General features: G+C 42.9%; 1 protein-coding gene across 2 annotated transcripts in view; it reads right to left on the bottom strand.

Moving 5' to 3' along the window:
- LOC144822193 (S-adenosyl-L-methionine-dependent tRNA 4-demethylwyosine synthase TYW1-like) overlaps positions 1-17632 on the bottom strand; it is a 552654-nt gene that overhangs the window by 198822 nt on the left and 336200 nt on the right. For both annotated transcript variants that reach the window (XM_078679401.1, XM_078679402.1), the window contains exon 8: positions 10116-10242. In XM_078679401.1, coding sequence (XP_078535527.1) covers positions 10116-10242 — 127 coding nt within the window. The remainder of the gene's footprint in view (positions 1-10115; positions 10243-17632) is intronic.

The raw sequence follows: 17632 nt of genomic DNA, 5'->3' as shown, positions 1-17632 counted from the left end.
GATGCCTTCAAGGGATGTGATTTAGTTAAAACTCAATTATTTAATATAACTTAGTGAGAGGAGAAATCAATTAACCTCATGTGTAAATCATATATTACTATACAAAAGATCTATTTGTTTGAATCATATTTGACAAAAAACAAACACATTAAAACATAAAAACAACGAAACACAAAGGTGTATATACAAAAGGATTTTATCAAAAAATTCTTAGATCAGCAATAAATCAGAAAAGCAGGTAAGGAAATGCTGGTGTAAGTGGCGTATTAATAAACTAATAAACAACACAGCAAAACCTAAAAAGAGCATCTATCCCAAACACATAATGAATCAAACACTGCATTCGTCTTATCCCTGCATGTCATGACAGGTATTGTTTACACATCTGTTGTGTGTATTATGGATTACAGTCCCAACCATAAATGGTACATTTCAGTTGTTTGAAGGTTTTAATTTGCAACCACAAGTCCAATTTACACGTACTAATGAGCACACTGGCACGTACAGGGCTTCTTGGAGCTGAAAAGTGGAACTACTAAAGAACATCTACAATTGGCCAGCGTTTACAATAAATTTAAGAAACGGTTTGGTTTTTAGAGCTTTTTTAAAGAGGTAGATAACATTCAAGGGTGAGGAATACCAAAAAAGATCTGCCCGGCAGAATTTTCCTTAATTTAAACATCTTCATAAGCAATTCTTCAGATAAAGCATGGACCATAATTGTGAAGTTCTGGAGAGATTATTGAACTCTATGTCTGCATGTTGGGCAAATAGCAAAGGGACCCAGCAGCAGATGTTGCATGCTCTTTTTCGCCATTCCAATCACGGGACGAAGTGTAAACTTTTGAAGTCCTAGAAGAAGCCTCAGTGGATAATCTGGGAGACCCGCGTGCATTCCAATGGAAAAGTCAAGGGCAACAGTACAAGTGCCATAATACCCATTACGTTTGGGACAGGCCAGACAGTGACAGTCTGTAGGCCCATTATGACATATTTAAATGTAGTGCATATTTTTAAAGATGAGACTTTTGGGGCCCAGCAGTGTAAAATGCTGTTTGACAAATTCTTCCTGCAAACATGATGGCAATTTCTTTAAGAAAAACAAATACTGCCATCAACTGTACATAAAAACGTACAATTGCTACACTAAAGTAAAGATCTAACATTTTCCCTTGTATTAGTAGTGAAAAGAAAATTATCAAGTTTGGAACGGGTCCACCAGCAGCAATGACAGCAGAAATGTAGAAATACTGTATTAGTAACAAAGTATTTAAAAAACATCAGGGCACAGCAGTGGCGACCAGGGTCTGGTTTGGAATTCTAGGTTTAGCGGATTGTACACCTTTGTGCGACCACAGTATGCAACCCAGCCACACACATGGGTTCTCACTATAGTACATGCGGTAGACTAGTCTTAAACTTCACCCCCTCCATGTTGCCTCACAGCAGCATCACATAATGGTACATGTGTGGCAATAGAGCAGGACTCTCCCCAGCAACATACAACGTCCAAATACTCAAACTTTCAGCAGGGCTCATTCGAATCAGTCCATGCTCCATGCAAGTATGTCAAACCACTGCTGGTCTACTTTGAAGCTTTTACCATCTCATCACCAGCGGGAACATTGCTAGTTGTTTGCAGTTATTAATGGGGGTAGGTTTTTATTGGGCGGTGGGAATTGGCTGGTGTCTCTGGAATCTGCTCGGGTGTAGTGGGGTTTGGATGGATCTCAAGGACCCCAGAGTAGTACACCTGGGAGACCTCCGTCCTCCTGGGGGATGATCTGGAAAAAGACACGTTAATCACACTGCCCGCATTGCAGATCATTCCACCAAACACTCCCATCAAGTGGAGCTTGGGGCTAATATACGGAAAAAAACATGCTTGTCCCGGCCAGCAGTATAAGCAGTACACAAGCAGCAGAATGCTCGGCCCACCAACTGGAAATGCAGTATGTGACATTATGGGGGTCACTTTTTAAGCAAATCATTCCATTTCATACCCCCAAGATGTTTGAAAGTGCAGTAACCCACGACAAAGCTTATTTCTTAGAAGACATAATACACATAACTTCCTGATTTCAGCTTGTTGCACTAGAAAGTCCAAATGAAGCGAGAGCTGTGGTGTACTGTAGCATGTGCAGACACTCTGAGTTGAAGGAAGGAAGCTTCTTCAATCGGTGCCTGATGGTCAAAGTAATAAACTGGATGACCCGAGAGGGATTAAATGTGCTCCACTTTAAATGTACAGTGCATTGTCTATACATCAAATTGCATGAATTGAATTACTTACCAACTTCTTAGCGGATAACAACTTGCTCCACTCCTCACAATCAGGGTTCAGAGCTGGCCACAGCACAGAGACCACACTGTTGGGGGTCTCCGAGTCCATCAAGGTCAATCTGGACTCTGGCCTCAATGTGGCGCTGGTCAATCATTCAATCAATGCATTTGTGAAGCGTGCTACAATACCGTGAGGGTCTCAAGGCGCTGGGGGGGGGCCTGCTACTGATCGAAGAGCCAGGTCTTGAGAAGTCTTCTGAAAGCCAGCAGTTCCTGGGTCTGTCGTAGGCTACGCAGCGCAAATAAAGGCGCGATCACACAATGTGGTTCATCTAGAACAAATTAGACCACAATACTACTGGAACCATATTGTTGCCTTGAATCACTGTATATATTTATGCACCAGTCACCTTGCGCCGTCTGTGCTCTGCACATTGTCACTTGCGTCACCACCGTGCATACCACTTGCACCCTTAGAAGCAGCAAGTACAATTTGGGTTGTATTTATTTATTTATTTACAGTGCGGTTACAACTGTAACTTTTTGTTTGTGTTTTGGATATAAATGATGCATTATGCACATTCATAACTACGTATGAGTCTCCTTTTACCTTCCTTGATAATGTTTTCAACATATCTATTGTATTTGCCTTGAAATAAAACCAGTTGGGATATCATATGTTTACAATATACTACTTACCCCAATCCCAACGCGGTTGTAGGGTTTTTGCTCCTGTAGTTCTTACAAAACCTAATGTTTCAAGCCATCCACAATAAGAGACCTAGGAATTAAAAAGATCGCATTATGGCTTAGTGCCCAGGGAGACCGCTGCGGTCAAGCTCAGCTGGTTTAATTGTCTCCCCGCGCTTTTTAAAGCAGTGGAGGGAAGGTACTTCCTTCACGGTTATAGCAGCGAATCTGTGGAATAAACTCCCAGATTACCTCAGACGAATACCCGAAGAAGCAAAATGTAAATGGGAACTGAAGACATTTCTGTTTAGATGTTAGCTGGGATCAATGGATTCTATCCCTGGCTCGCTCTCCTTTGGGCATACCAAATAGTGCCGAGACACTCTTTGTGAGTAGCTGTGTTCTAGAAATGAGTAATTCAATTCAATCAAATTGTATGAACATACGAAATGGGATGTCACTGCACACTTTGGCTTTTCACTACCTGTTCTATGTTGTAATGTATTAACTGCATCAATAAAGAATTAACAAGCATTTGCAATGCAATTGGTCTTGCCTTTGGGACCTTCTATGTATTTAGCTATGCAGCACATTAGCCTGGGTGCTGAAACATCTACTGTTATTTAACACTGAGCACCAAACTGCACGAGACGTCAGGTATGGGAACACATGGAGAGAAATATTGCCTCGCAGCAGGAAATGGTCTAGTCCAAAGCTCTGTTTTTAATATGAAAACAAGTCTTTCCGTGGTCATATCACTGAAAATATAAGATTTGAAAAAAATATTGTGCACGTCTGCTTGTGGAAGATCATTTTTATGGACTGTAATCTAGCGAATGCTAAAATGATTCTGGTATTTTACTGGCCTCTGCTGGTCGTTTTCTATCAAAAAAGTTAAATAGAGGCAGTTGAACAGAAAAAAAGTCCCTAAGCGGAAGCAGACAAGTCCTAGGGCTGATCTCCAGAGCCCACATAGTACATAGATATATAAGTAAATACTAAAGTATATGCAAGAGGTCTCGAATGCACGACCTAAAAAGGATGCTTAACGCCACTGGCGGCCCTCGCGGGGATGCACCAGCAGCAGGTGCTGCACTTCTTAAACACAGAGCGCATCAACTTCTAGGTTCAAGATGTGCCAGGGAGGAAGAGTGACTGGGTGTTATTTTTCCTTTCCTGTGTATCCAGACACATTTAACTGCCACTGTTCAAATTGTTGGGGTAAACAATGCCTTTTGACAGTTTGCCACAGAGTGCTATTTTTAACCTATTAGCAGTGAGATTTCCCGATTAGCATCTGAAAGTCTTTCTCTGCCCTCTCACCCACTGGGTTGTTTAACCCCTCTTGCTCTCAAGAAAAAGGGCAGAAAGCCAGGAGCTTTATTTTATTTTGTATTTCAGACCCCTTGAGTTTTGGCACTACGACATAGAACACCACCTGCTATTGATTTTTCTTTCCAGCAGACAGCATGCTGCACTGTGGGGCTTGTAGCTTTGCTTTTAACAGTGTAATTATGGGCTCAGAACCTCAGCATGCACAGAGCCGTGCTAAAATGGCAGAACTAGCTTGGTGCATTACACAGGAAATATACACACTAGTAAGCTAGGGTTTAAAACGTTACCAAGTTTCATACTCCATTTAAAAAACTGCTCGTTGTATGCCTAAAATCAAAGTAGATTGGCTTATCTATGTTGTATTCACTCTTTCACACATACACATCACGCATTAAGAGAATCGTTGGGAATGTGGATAGATTGTTCTTATGTGTAATGGGAAATTTTGTACACAGTCACAGCACAATAAAGGTACAACATGGACAGCAGTGCAACCTTCCCGAACACAAAGAATAAGAAAAGGACAGGTGGCAGTTGCAGAAGGAACATCACACAATTATTTCACCCATGCAAGACAAGCACTACTGAGTGGCTTTTATTAGAATTGGTGAACCACACGAAACCACACACAAAAGAAATTACTGTACAGTGTGCATCCTGAACTGAATACTTTCAAGGTGTTTGCAAATATGATGATCATGGAAAAGGAGGCGGAGAAAAGAAAAGGTAGCTGTCCAGGGTTACACAGTTTGGTGAAGCTGTGACTAAAACCAGAATTTCTGGGTCAGGGTCATACAACCATTTCTCTCCCTGGGTCCACCAAAAGCTTCCGAGTGGGGTGCGCATGTTAAGCAAATATATTCAAAATAACCTTTGTTTTCTTATAAGGTTGGACACCTTCAGTGAAATCAACCCTCTTCAAATAACAGCTACACCCTTGGCAGAAACAGTGCAAGCTTCCCTCCTTCGGAGGACAGGTATAGCCATGATACCATCAGCACACGCTTTTCCCATCAGATGACACGTACACATTGCACCGCAAGCTTTACTTTAGCAAAGAACAAGGACTGCATATCAAGAGAAGCACAAGCTTCCCTCTCACAGAAGGCAAACAGATCAATGTTCCATATGCCAAAGAAGAAATAATCCAACAGGGCACACTAGTAGAAGCTTTTATCACTCATAGGACATGCACAGGTAAGGCACAAGTGATATCTAGGTTACAGACAGATCTCTGAACCCGGTGCTTCACTCAATGAGACAAATGTATTGGTCGATGAATGAGTGGATGTGCAAGTCCCAACACCATTCTCACCTGGATAATATTCCAAGTGTGCCCCCTGGGAGTCTTGCTGCTGTCACTTGGAGACCTGCTGCTAGAGTTGATTTTTTGGCGTTCCATACACAGAGAAGTAGTGGTTACCTACTAGGTAATGGTTATTTGGAGCAGCACTGCCACAGCCCAAGAAACTGTGCTCTAGACAGGCACATAGGTCCCACCATCTTTGAAAAGGTTTTGAATGAACATAAACTAGGAGCTGTGGGATCTCGGCGCGGCTCTGAGGGATCTCAGCACGGTGCTGCGGGATCTCAGCACGGCGTTGCGGGATCTCAGCACGGCGCTGCACCAGTTCAAAATGTTGAGGGCCGCCAATACTTAACACATTGTAGAAGAAGAAAGCAGAAATGCATCTGAACTTAAAACGGACTTGAATTGCATTGAATCTGTGATTAAACTGGTAGTTTGATTTGGTTATTCAGCTGTGAGAAATGGTTACCACCTCTGCCCTATAACCTTGCCCTACAACTTTTGCATTGCCCGGTTTTTACCAAGTCTACACTACAAGAAGCCTTCCTCTTGCCTCCTCAGTATTTAATCTGCTTTCACAATCTACAGGTGCTGTCCTCTCTGACCACACAGGTAGGCAGGCACTACAGGTAGTAGCTGTACTGTACAAATTGACAATAAAACTTCACCTGTACTGCATTTTTAGACGCACAGAGCGACTCAACATCAGTTTTATTTGAATGTTCCCTGTACATGTATTTAAAATTCAAATATTTATGAGCTACATACATTTTTGATGAAATAACTATCCGATATTTGGAAGTGAAACATTAAGTCAAATTATTAATTGCAAAAACTGCAAACTTCAATAAAGTACACAAAAAAAATCAAATTGTCAACGCGGACATAAAGCTAGAAACAAAGAAGGGGAATATTATAAACGTACTTTTCTGTGGTTGAAATTGAAATTATGTTGCCTTAGAAAGGTGAGAGAGTCTTGCCTTTTAGTGATCAGGAGGCAAATTCAAATGTTGGGAGACACTTAAAATACTTAATAAACAAACTGGACAAATAGGAAGGGTCATATGAAAGCCCATGTTCAATCTATGGTTTCATGAAAGCAGCCTCCAGGCAGAGAGGAGGAATCCATCCATTCCTTAAAGGGGGCAGGGTTAGGAGTGACGTGCAGTCTGCACTTTTCTAATGCCCTCTGCGAGGCTTCTAGATCTGGGTTCAATCCTCTGAGCTTTATACGCATTAATTCAGATGCCTTTCTTGCTGGTTTGTAGCTGTTCCCTTTTCCTGATGAAAAGCTGCACGTCTTATTTAAGCCAAGGAGATGTCTGCCTATATCCACGTTAGTCATTCAGCCTTGCAAATGTGTATATTGTGGCTTTCTTTTAGTGTTAATTTATTTTTTGGTCTGACTTGACAGCACAGCTGTCACATGACACTCTGGTACAAATTCTCTAAAATATACATAAAGTGGCCTTTGGCTCGTGCTGGAGGAATATTTCGCTTTCACCTCATACTGCTGGCTGGTTGGAGCATCATTTCAAAGTCTATGCAGTGCTTTCATTTTTAAATTTGAGTAAATTGAACCCTGACACATTTAATTATTTATCTCATTCACTACAGCTGGCTTTTAAAAAATATTTTATTCAGGGCTCAAAATGGAAGCCAGACCTATTTTATTTTTTACATCACGCAGACTGACACTTTTCCGATTAGCATGCATAAGAGGTGCCTGCCTGACGTACATCTACCATAATACCCACTTCACAGGCATACAACCAACCCTCTCCAAAGAGGTAAAAAACAACAGACACACACTGCAGATATCAGCCCTCTCTCACTGTCTTTAAAAGTTTAAATTACTAATGAGTGCAACTGTCTTCTTGCATTCTTTAAGTCATAAAGCCTCATTACAGTTGTTCTTACATAATTGATCACAGACCATATCTAGTTTAAAGAAATACTAAAGTCATCAGAATGTCAATTATTTAAAAAAAAAAAAATTTGGGTGGACCAGAGCAGAAATACAAATTTATACCATAACGTAGTGAGTCACGCCATGCTATTAAGGTTGTTGGCCCAAGGCACGGGTGCGAGTACTTACCACTGAACCAGGCAGATCCATGAAGGCAGAGAAAGCTTTTTTCTGCAGGGCAGGTCATCAATAAATACAGATCCTCCAGCCTTCCTATGCAGGCTGCCTAAACACATGCATCAAGCAGAACGCTGCTGCCCGTTGCACACCCGGCAGTGTCGTGTGCTGCTCTACTCGTGATGATAAGACTTTCACAACTATTATATTCATCACTCCACATGGAAATAGCACAGACTACTTCTGAAGTGAAATGTACCAGTGCTCATTCGGTCAGCCTTCAGTTGTACAAAGACAGACTTTGTATAGCGTCTACAATGCAAACTACACCTGAATCTACAACTGCTCCAAATTACTAAGGGCTTAGCTAACAACCAAACTACCATGGGCTAACACTGGGTCTTCTGAAACCAGAATTCCATAGGATGTGCTCCGATGTCCTAATTCCAAGTTAGCACTGACTTATCCTTTATTTCATGCACCTCAAGTGGAACTCTGGATCTGAACTCCCTCCGAGCAGAAATGTAAAGTCAAGAAGACCTCCTTACATTTCGAAACATTTTTAACTACCACTTCTTTTGGGATCCCACTGGCTCATAGACCTTCCATAATACTTCCCCGCTTCTTGCCCCACACTTTTCAAGACCTCTGTTCATGCACCTTACACTGTTTTCATCTCCGTCCACTCCTCACCTTCTCTTTCCGCCCGTACTACCCCCACTAAACTACTACTGCACTAGATCACATCTCTATGATCCTAAACTCCTATGCCTGATCAAATGTGCAATTTAAATTCTGACCCATGCTTGTTTATCTGTTACCTTTGTTAGCCCACCTTCTCAGTCAGTTTATATGCACCAGATAGTAGGACAGCAGTGTAATATCACCAAGCTAGAACCCAGTTGTAAAACAATGTAAAATAAAATACATTCTGCTCGTTTCCAAGGTATTCTGGTATAAGTTGGATACAGTGTTACTTACAGTTTAAAACAGCCAATATGGCCTTACTTCCTAGATCAAGTTAAAAAGGTTAGTGCAGTGACACTAGGGCCACAACAGGCTAATTATCGAATGAAGGTGAAATAGGAAGTAGCTTGATGCATCAAATGTCCTTGCTGTGTCAAAGGAGAAAGGAATGCTCTGCATTGCCTACTGTTGTAACCAAGGCAAGTCAATCAACATATAGGCAAATGTTGCCCTCGCAGGATGTAAAGTGGAATCCATATTGGAAAAGGAGCTGTACTGTGAAATGGTCGTTCAGCAGGGTTGTTCACCATTTCATAGAAAGGGTATGAAATGAATCCCCCACATGGGTCGCACAGAAATTACAGAATTCATTAAGCATGCCAATTATGCCAGATTTTGATATGGAAAACGTTAAGACCACGTACATGGCGGGTGTGCAGGCAGAGAAACACGAGCTGACTGAGTCGACCTCCTGTATGCTAAAGGACAACATGGAGATGGATGTCTGCCAAAAAGGGGCAATAAGTGGAATCTGCATCCCTCTGCCGTTAAAGTCAAGGCTTAAGGTCCCTGCTCCAGCACAGCACTATGGGCAGTCCTTTTTGCACTCCTTAAAATGAACAGACCTTGTGTTAGTCTTTTTGTAGCAGCACTATGCCCATGTCAACTGTACAAACACATCTGCTTCCCTTAAATTAGGAATAGGATTCATGACATAAAACAGGGTCAATCCATACACTCTCTTCAGATGCAGAATACTTGCGTTTAGTTCATACATAGAACCAGAAAGCTGCGCAGTGGGGGAAGAGAGGGTACAATCCAGATATGATCCGTGACTGAGCTCTCACAAAAGCCAAAGTGACCCATGGTTGCTGTATAAAAAGAACATTGAGCTTCAGCCTTTCTAGACTGGCTCAATCAGCAGCTAGGCTTTACTCAAACAAAGTGTGTGCGGTGTACACAACTCCTAGTCAAATGCTCAAGTACCTTATTATATAACATAAATGCACCCTGTATGAGCTACACACAAATGGAAAAACTAGACCCTAGGAGCTCCGTGTCCTTTCGGTAATCTTGTAAACTGGGTTTACCGTTTATTGCTTTTTATCAAAAAATAATTAGAGTATGACATTTTAATTTCCAGCTTACGAGTCTCAGCTCCCACAGGTTGGGGAGTCTTCATTTAGGGGCAGGTGAAGGAGTTCATATAGTTTTGCTTTTAAGTCAGGTGTTTCAAACAAAAGCTGCACTGCTCTATAAACCCTTTTAAATGTCCCTCAAATCAGTAGTAGTTTTGGTATTAGTTTACAGATTTAAAAAATCCTCTTTGATTTAAGTTATAGATTACAGTATTGAAAATCAATTAAATGATTTTGGCAGCTAACGCTAACCATACAACATCACAGGCTCGGAAATACATAAATGAAAGAAAATGACACTGTTTACCTTGCTTAGTCAGGGCTTCTCGGAGAGCTGGGGTGATCATTTCTCTGGGCTCGCCAATATCATTTGACCCAACACTTCCCTTGGAGAGACCAGATTTTCCAGAGACCTTCTGCGTCTCCTGCTCTTTCTATATTGTACAAAAACAGTTCTTTAAAAATTTGTAAATTGATCTATTTCGAGTGTAATACAAAGTATTAAACAGCAAAACAGGCGTAACACGGGTAAGCATACTGAACCTTGTAAATCAAAGTTGAAATACTTTTATCTCAGGATTTGATTAACAAATACACTTCGTACATAGACTTGCACACTGTTCGATTTAGTTCAAATCTGTATTAAAGGTTTTAAGGTAACTGTGATGAAAGACAATTAACCACCCAAGGTGAAAAACCATGCAAAAGTAAAGAGCAGTTAAAAAAAAGTTTCATCACAGGAACTCTTTTGTATCAAAAATATTATACAGATTATAGAAATGCTACAAAAGGTAATGGGGTAAGGATCTTCCTGCAGATTCCTCGCCGTATAAATACTCTCCAGGCACCAGGCTGGAACTCAAAATTGATTTCACAACAAAAGCTCTCCAGCATTGTCCGCTCCGACTGCAACCCCCAAGATGAGGGAACATTGGATATGTAAGCGGCCAACCTGCAGGCTCGGTGTCAGTTTGTGGCATTTTTTCCCACACAGGACTGAGGCATGCGGAGAATAACTGAGAAAGCATTAACAACTGCGGAAAAAAAGCATAAAATACATTTGCATACTTTGGGATTTTAGTAATCCCAGTACTATCTCACTGGAGAGGGGGGAGGGTGCTGCAGAATCTAGAGGTAAATGTAAGTATCCACCAGAAACATTGTACATAAGGTAAGTAACTTTATCTTGTGATGGATACCTATTCCAGAAGGTTCCTCACCCTATGACTGAGCCTCAAAGACGGATGTATGACATTACAAAGCATGCTTTTACCACGCATGCCTTTACAACGCGGTATTTACAACGCATGCCTTTACAACGCATAGTGCTTTGGGGCGCTGGATAGTGAATTGTTTCATTTACTATTCCAACTCCAGTCCCCGTGGATAGTAGGGAAGGTATTAGATAGTAAATTAAACCTATTCCCTATCCTAGAGCGCCCCCCAGCGCAATGCGTTGTAATGGTTTGCGTTGTAAAAGTTGCGTCGTAAAGGCACTGCGTGGTAAAAGTTGCGTTGTAAAGGATGTTTCCCCTCAAAGACATACCCTTCAGGAAACGGAACCAAGTAGCGCTAGGAAATAATGCAAAAGTTTAAGTCACTGCATGCTTCGGCTGTGAGGCAGCAGTTCTTTGTAAAAGTATGCAAGGATGACCATTTGGCCAACTGGCCAATGTCCGCTGCTGTGTCGCTTCTGGTGAGAGCCAAGGAAGCAGCTATTGTCCTTGTGGAGTGGACACAAATACCTTTCGGAAGGCTAAGCCCATAAAGACATGATAATCTACTCTGTGCGGTGGAGTGCAGTATAAGAAATAGCATACTGCATATCTAGGTTCCAATATATGCAACCCACGCCTCATCGTTGGTGCGATTAGGAGCTGCAAGAGTGATGGAAGGTCCCACTGTAAGTTAGATAGCCCATTTGGTGGAAACGATCGACAGGAGCAAATACACAATTTATCACAGTAGAATACTGTAAGATATTCAGGAGACTTAGTCAATTGGGTGTGGCAAAGAGATCCATGCATAGACACTCCAATTTGGACAAGATCATGTCTATCATTTTGAGATGAATTTCCCCTTCATATTTTCCTGAGGAAAATGGACTCAAACTACCTGTTCTCACAATTGAGGAGCCTGCAAAGTGTGTGGTCACTGGGAAAATCTTTGGCTGCTGTAGCAATTTCCACAGAAGAACCACCTTCCAGCACATAGTCCATGACCCGTTAATATAATGGTGCAGTGGTGGGTTCATTATAATTCACGGTAAAGGGGAGAGGGTCAATAAATCTCCGCTACCCGAACCCCCTAATATAAAATGTTAACATAGAGCGGGGTAGGGAGGAAACAACCATCTCAAATACATTAACAGACATGCAGTAGCACAAATTGTGTATGTTTTCCAAATACGTCGGAACTGTTCAGAACGGGTAGACTTTATTGAAGAGGCAGGTCTTCTAAAAAATTATAACAGAGGGATACACCGATAGGGTGATCAAACGAGCCAGGAAAAGGGCCTAAAATATCGATCGAGAATCATTATTGTCTAAAACCATCAGACCAACAATGAACAAACCAGTGTTCGTATCAACGTTTAATACTGCCTCACTATACAGCTCGTGTAGTGTGTGTAATTTAATCCACAACACGAAACGCATTGATATAGGCTTGTATTCCAGGAACAGAGATCCTATACCAATTGTAACTTGCAGGGAGTCATTTACTTGATCACGTGCCCGTGTCAAACAGAATGTAGGCATGACTAGCAGGAAGGTCAACTCCGAATTACGGAACATCGTAGTACTATTAGATGTGGCAGGTCTATTACGAAGGCAGGTCTATTACGAAGTTGACTACACACTTCTTAGTGACAGGGCACACCACTGAGGACTTTGAGTGGACAGTTATAAAAAAACTACAACTGGGGCGCATGTGGTGGATGACAACAGAGCGCTCCTTCTGAGAGAACAGAAATGGGTCTATCGGTTGAGGAGTCACATTGTAGGGCTGAATGATAACATCCCATGGCATGCCCTGAGTAGGTGACTCCTCATATGTTTTCCCTACCTGGAGGTGACACTTGTTCGGGTTACAGATGACAATGATTGGGCCTGTACAGACTGCAGAATTCCCCCTCTGGATTTGTGGGTTGGTGAGGCTCAGGTTACTTTGCTATGGACTTGCAGTATAGTCGGGTGTCCACTGCGGGGGATAATTAATCAGATGCTATGAACGGGGTGGCAAGTGTCCTGAATCACTTAAACAAGAATGACAAAGCCCAACAGAAGCCGCTGCTCCAGTGTATGTATACCTTCTTCTCCTAGGTTGCTATACATAGACTAGGATGGGATGTCTTTTTGTAGTTTCTCAGTCTACAGTGGATCGGGCTTCAGCGCCCGTAGATATATCTTATAGTATTAGAAGAAATTCTACAGAGACGTTCAAGGGTAATAACAATGACTAACAACCCCCGGGGTAATTGCTCGGAAATGTGATCATAAATAGAATGTCCGGTGATCTGAAAACCTGGGCCAGACTTAGTCAATTGGGCAATTGTTTTTGGTACACATTTATAACTACTTGTGCTATTAGTACGGAGGTAACCGGTGTACTAACATTGTGGCACTACATTACCCGGCTGCCCTGTACATCAGCACGCACATTGACACAGGCGCACACCGGATGGTGGAGGCGTGGGCGAATGCGGAAGAGGCTCATTTAATGGCAGAGTCAGCGTCTTCTTACTATTCTACGCAGCGCCGCAGGAGCAGGCACTATCGGTGCAGACTTCCATTGGAACAGTAAGGAGGCTGGGGGGTGTACTTCAGTTAACTTTACCATCTTGAGTCAGCGATAGGTGCATGGAGGAAACTACGGGGTGGTTGTGTAACATGAGAACCCAGCGTGCTATTTTAATCTCGAACGGCTGTGTTCATTTCCTTTTACGAACCCAGGTTGTGTTCTATGGAGTCCTCCCTGCCTGGCGCTTTTTCGAGTTTGACTCGCAGATAAACTCGATGAGTTGCCAGAATGTTGCGGGTGGTATTGCTTATACTCCCCGGGGCCATCTTCTAATTAATGAGTTTGTTTTATACTAAAAAGAGGATGTACAGGTTTTATTCAGCAGCAATACATTTTAAAATAACTAAGTGAGCAATACAAATTGTACGAGGACAGTTATACTACATGTCTGAATAAGGGGTTGTTAAACTAACTAATAGCAACACAGTAGGAGGAAGAGATTCACTAAGAAGCACACTAATTGGACTGGAAGCTCCAAATAGCATATGCGATAGCTATATCATATGTTTATATTTTTGTGTTCCTCTACAGTATATGTATCCCGTGATGGCGGGAACTACCTCGACACGTTTCTGATCGATAGCGATCTTTTTCACCCCATCAATTAACCAGATTGAGGTAAGGTGGGAGAGTGGACTGGGACTGGTAGAAGTCCTGATGAAGACCGGCGTGACCTGCTCAGTGGGGGCACAGTAAGACGGTCAAAACATGTTGGTATTGGCAGTTGAAGGAGGGGTGTTTTGGGAACTTGACATTCTCTATAAACACTTCCCATCCTTTACTATTTTAATCCTGACCGTGGAACCCATGAATAAAGGTTTGAAGGGTATCCGTGAGCCAGTTTTAAGCACTTCTATTGCTGCACTTTTTTCTATCACTGTACCCAGTCACAGGGTGACACTCACTGTTTTGTCACATTTGTGTTTTGTGTTTCCCTCTCCCTATGCTCTGTCCTGTGCGTGACTACGCCAGGGCTTTTTGTTAGCAGACACGATGATGAAGCATGTCACACACATTTGTGTGTGAGTGAGCGCAGTGGTGGTGTCGTCAGTGCTCCTTAAAATGGAATAGAGGGTGGCCTTTGAGACAAAGTGGACTACTCCCAGCACCACTGCTCTGACATGGTCCTAAAGCCCCAAGCAGTAATGTTAGACAGAAAAACTCCACAAACCAGCAATGAGACTTCCATTACCATGGTAACCTTTACAAGTGGGGAAAAGAAGATAGCAGGAAAAATTCACCAGTGCAGAAGCAGATCACCCGACTTCAAGATCTGCACCAAGAGGCGGCATTAGTGTTGGAGCTACTGGTTTTTTAAGCACCAACGAACAGCTCATCTGCCATCTGGCAAGTGGCACCAGCAGAATGCACAAGGCTATCAGACTCAGAATTGTTAGTATTTGCAGACCTGGGATCCATATCTGAACCACAAACAAGGGAATTATCTCCTGAATATCCACAATCTTTCGAGGAGGAGGAAAGACTAGCCTGGATAGGCAAGTCCACCAGGACTGCCACTATGAAGGTCAGCTACTGTGTGAGGGTTGATCATGAAGCCCAAGTCATGGAAAAGATGTTCACTGACCAGCAGCAGAGACCCTCCTCCCCCTTAAACTAACTTGTTTTGCCAGTTCTTAAAGGGGATTGGACACAGCAACCACAAAGGTATGCAAAGAGTTAGGCTCTCACAGAGTTCTGTTTCGTTGACTCTCAGTTTGAAAGGGTGGTAGAAAGGCATTTAGGTTTAACTTTGCAGAAGAGTCTTCACACAACAGACTTTCCAGTGACTTTTCCAACCTCTTGTGTTTTTGGGGAAAAGTGCTCATGATAGATCAGTCTTCATTTGGGAACTTGCGTGAAGAAGGTGGTGGACGATCTGGCGAATCCCTGTGAGCCTTGGCCAAAAATAGCTTGGCCGCCTGCTCCCAGACAGACTTTATGGATTAAGGAACATGAGGTGCAAGTTGGGGAGGTATAATTGGACACAAGAAACCACATGCAGAGGTCATGTGGGTCCAACGAGGACATATATATTTTAGGCTACTGCAACATGGATTAAACAGAAACTTAGGAGACATATGAACTAGTCACTGTCAAAAGCAGAGGTATTTGCCAGTGTAGCACAGACAAGAGCTTAGGACCTGCATTAACGAGGCACAGAAAAACAGAACTTCAGGCACTTTAGCACCTTTTATACCCCAATGTCATCATATCATGGTGAGATGGATTTGTGACTGAGGCCGATTGGTGTCACTTGATGGCACAGGAAAGCTGTTGCTGGTGTGGGGGCAAAGTTATCAGGTTCAGTTTGGCACCCAGAAGATATTCGAAAGGCTAGGAATCTGCAGGAAGATGTATCCATCAGAAAATATATATATTAATCAAACACCACCACTGTACACACCAATAGTACTCGCAGTATGCAGTGATGACTGGGAATAGGAACTTAAGTTTGCTGACAAGAGGGGGCGTGGCCAGGCCACCGACCAAGATGGCAGCGCGGCACTGAAGCTCTGTCAGCCTTCCCCAGGTGAGAAACTGTATTGCCGCAAATATGAGCTGGAACTATGCATCTCAATTGATTAACATAGGATTAGTTTTAATATTTCAAATCCATGTAGCGAGTATGGGATAAAAACACCAATACTCATCTTCTTCAGGGCAGTTGTTAGACCTGGCATCTTTTGACGAGTTTCCTCGGTCTTTTTGCTTTCTGACCTCCTGAGTTTTTTATGGTATGCTGGGCTCTGTTTTAGCTGGATTAGTGCAGCTGTGCACTTTTCCTCTGCTATTCAGTGCTAAAGTGCAAGTGCTCCTACTGTAAATTGTGTTATGATTGGTTTTGCATGATTGAAATATTTTATTTACTAGTACTTTCCCAGTATAGTGCACTGTGTGCACCCAAGGTCTGTAAATCAAATGCTGGTATGGAGCCTGCAGCATTGGTTGGGCCACCTGTAGGAGAGTAGGGTCTGCTTCCTTTGGTCACCCTGACTTTTTGCTGTGATTCTCTGGTTTTTCGACTTTAGTTTGGCTGTGGGCCTGCTAATCAGACCCACAGCCCAGCTGTTCTCTCTCTAAATTGATACCATGCACTTTAGGTACATACCAGATTGGTTACTGAGTCACCCTTGTGAGCCCCTGTATAGTGTACCATAGGTACCCAGGGCATAGGTGCACCTAAGGCCTACCAGGGGCTGCAGCATGTATTGTGCCACCCCTGGTTTGCCTTCCAAACTGACACCACAGGTCTGTTCACACAGCCTGGGTAAGGTGGTTTACTCACCCCTTACTTAGATATAGTATCCCTATATCTACCTTTATATATAGAAACATATGCACCTACAAGCCACTCCTATGGTAGGCCTCGACAATTCTGGCGGCAGAGTGCTTGGTTTTATGTGAGAGGGTGCCCTAGCATGAGCTTAGCCCCTCTGCAGCTTTTGGAACCATCTCTTTATAGCTGTTCTATGATCTAGCCATACCATATACTCTTAAATGCATTATAATCCTCGCGGTTAATGCTTACTTTGGTTTGGCTTTATCAAAACACTAGCAGCCCGTCCGAACGTTGTCCGGGTATGAAATAGAATGTGTGTAATGTGTGTATTCAGATACGGTCATTCGCGTGTTCCCCCGCTTGAGGCCCAGCTGCAGCCCGGGTTGATGTTAGCAGGCGCGTGTCCCCCCACTTGAGGCCCAGCTGCAGTCCTGGTTCATGTTAGCAAGCGCATGTAATTAGTGTAGTGATCCGCCGCCTGAGCCCGGCTACAGCCCTGGCTGATGTTAGCAGGCGCGTGTAATTTGGTTTAATGTGATAGTTCAGTAACAGCGCGCATGAGAGGCTGCAGTAATTGTCCCCGCAGACACGCTCAGTCGCGTGTGCCCCCGCTTGAGGGCCAGCGGCGACCGTCTAACAATTAAAATTGTGTGAGTCTTGAATGATTGTTTCCCGCTATTCTTATTTTCTTATGACCCACACCAACGCTCTTCGGCCCCAAGTGCTTTTTAGACGCACCCAGG

Source organism: Lissotriton helveticus, chromosome 3_1 (assembly GCF_964261635.1).
Source record: "Lissotriton helveticus chromosome 3_1, aLisHel1.1, whole genome shotgun sequence".
Classification (NCBI taxonomy): Eukaryota; Metazoa; Chordata; class Amphibia; order Caudata; family Salamandridae; genus Lissotriton; species Lissotriton helveticus.
Note: the sequence above shows the minus strand (reverse complement) of the source record. Positions and strands in the feature narration are given on the sequence as shown.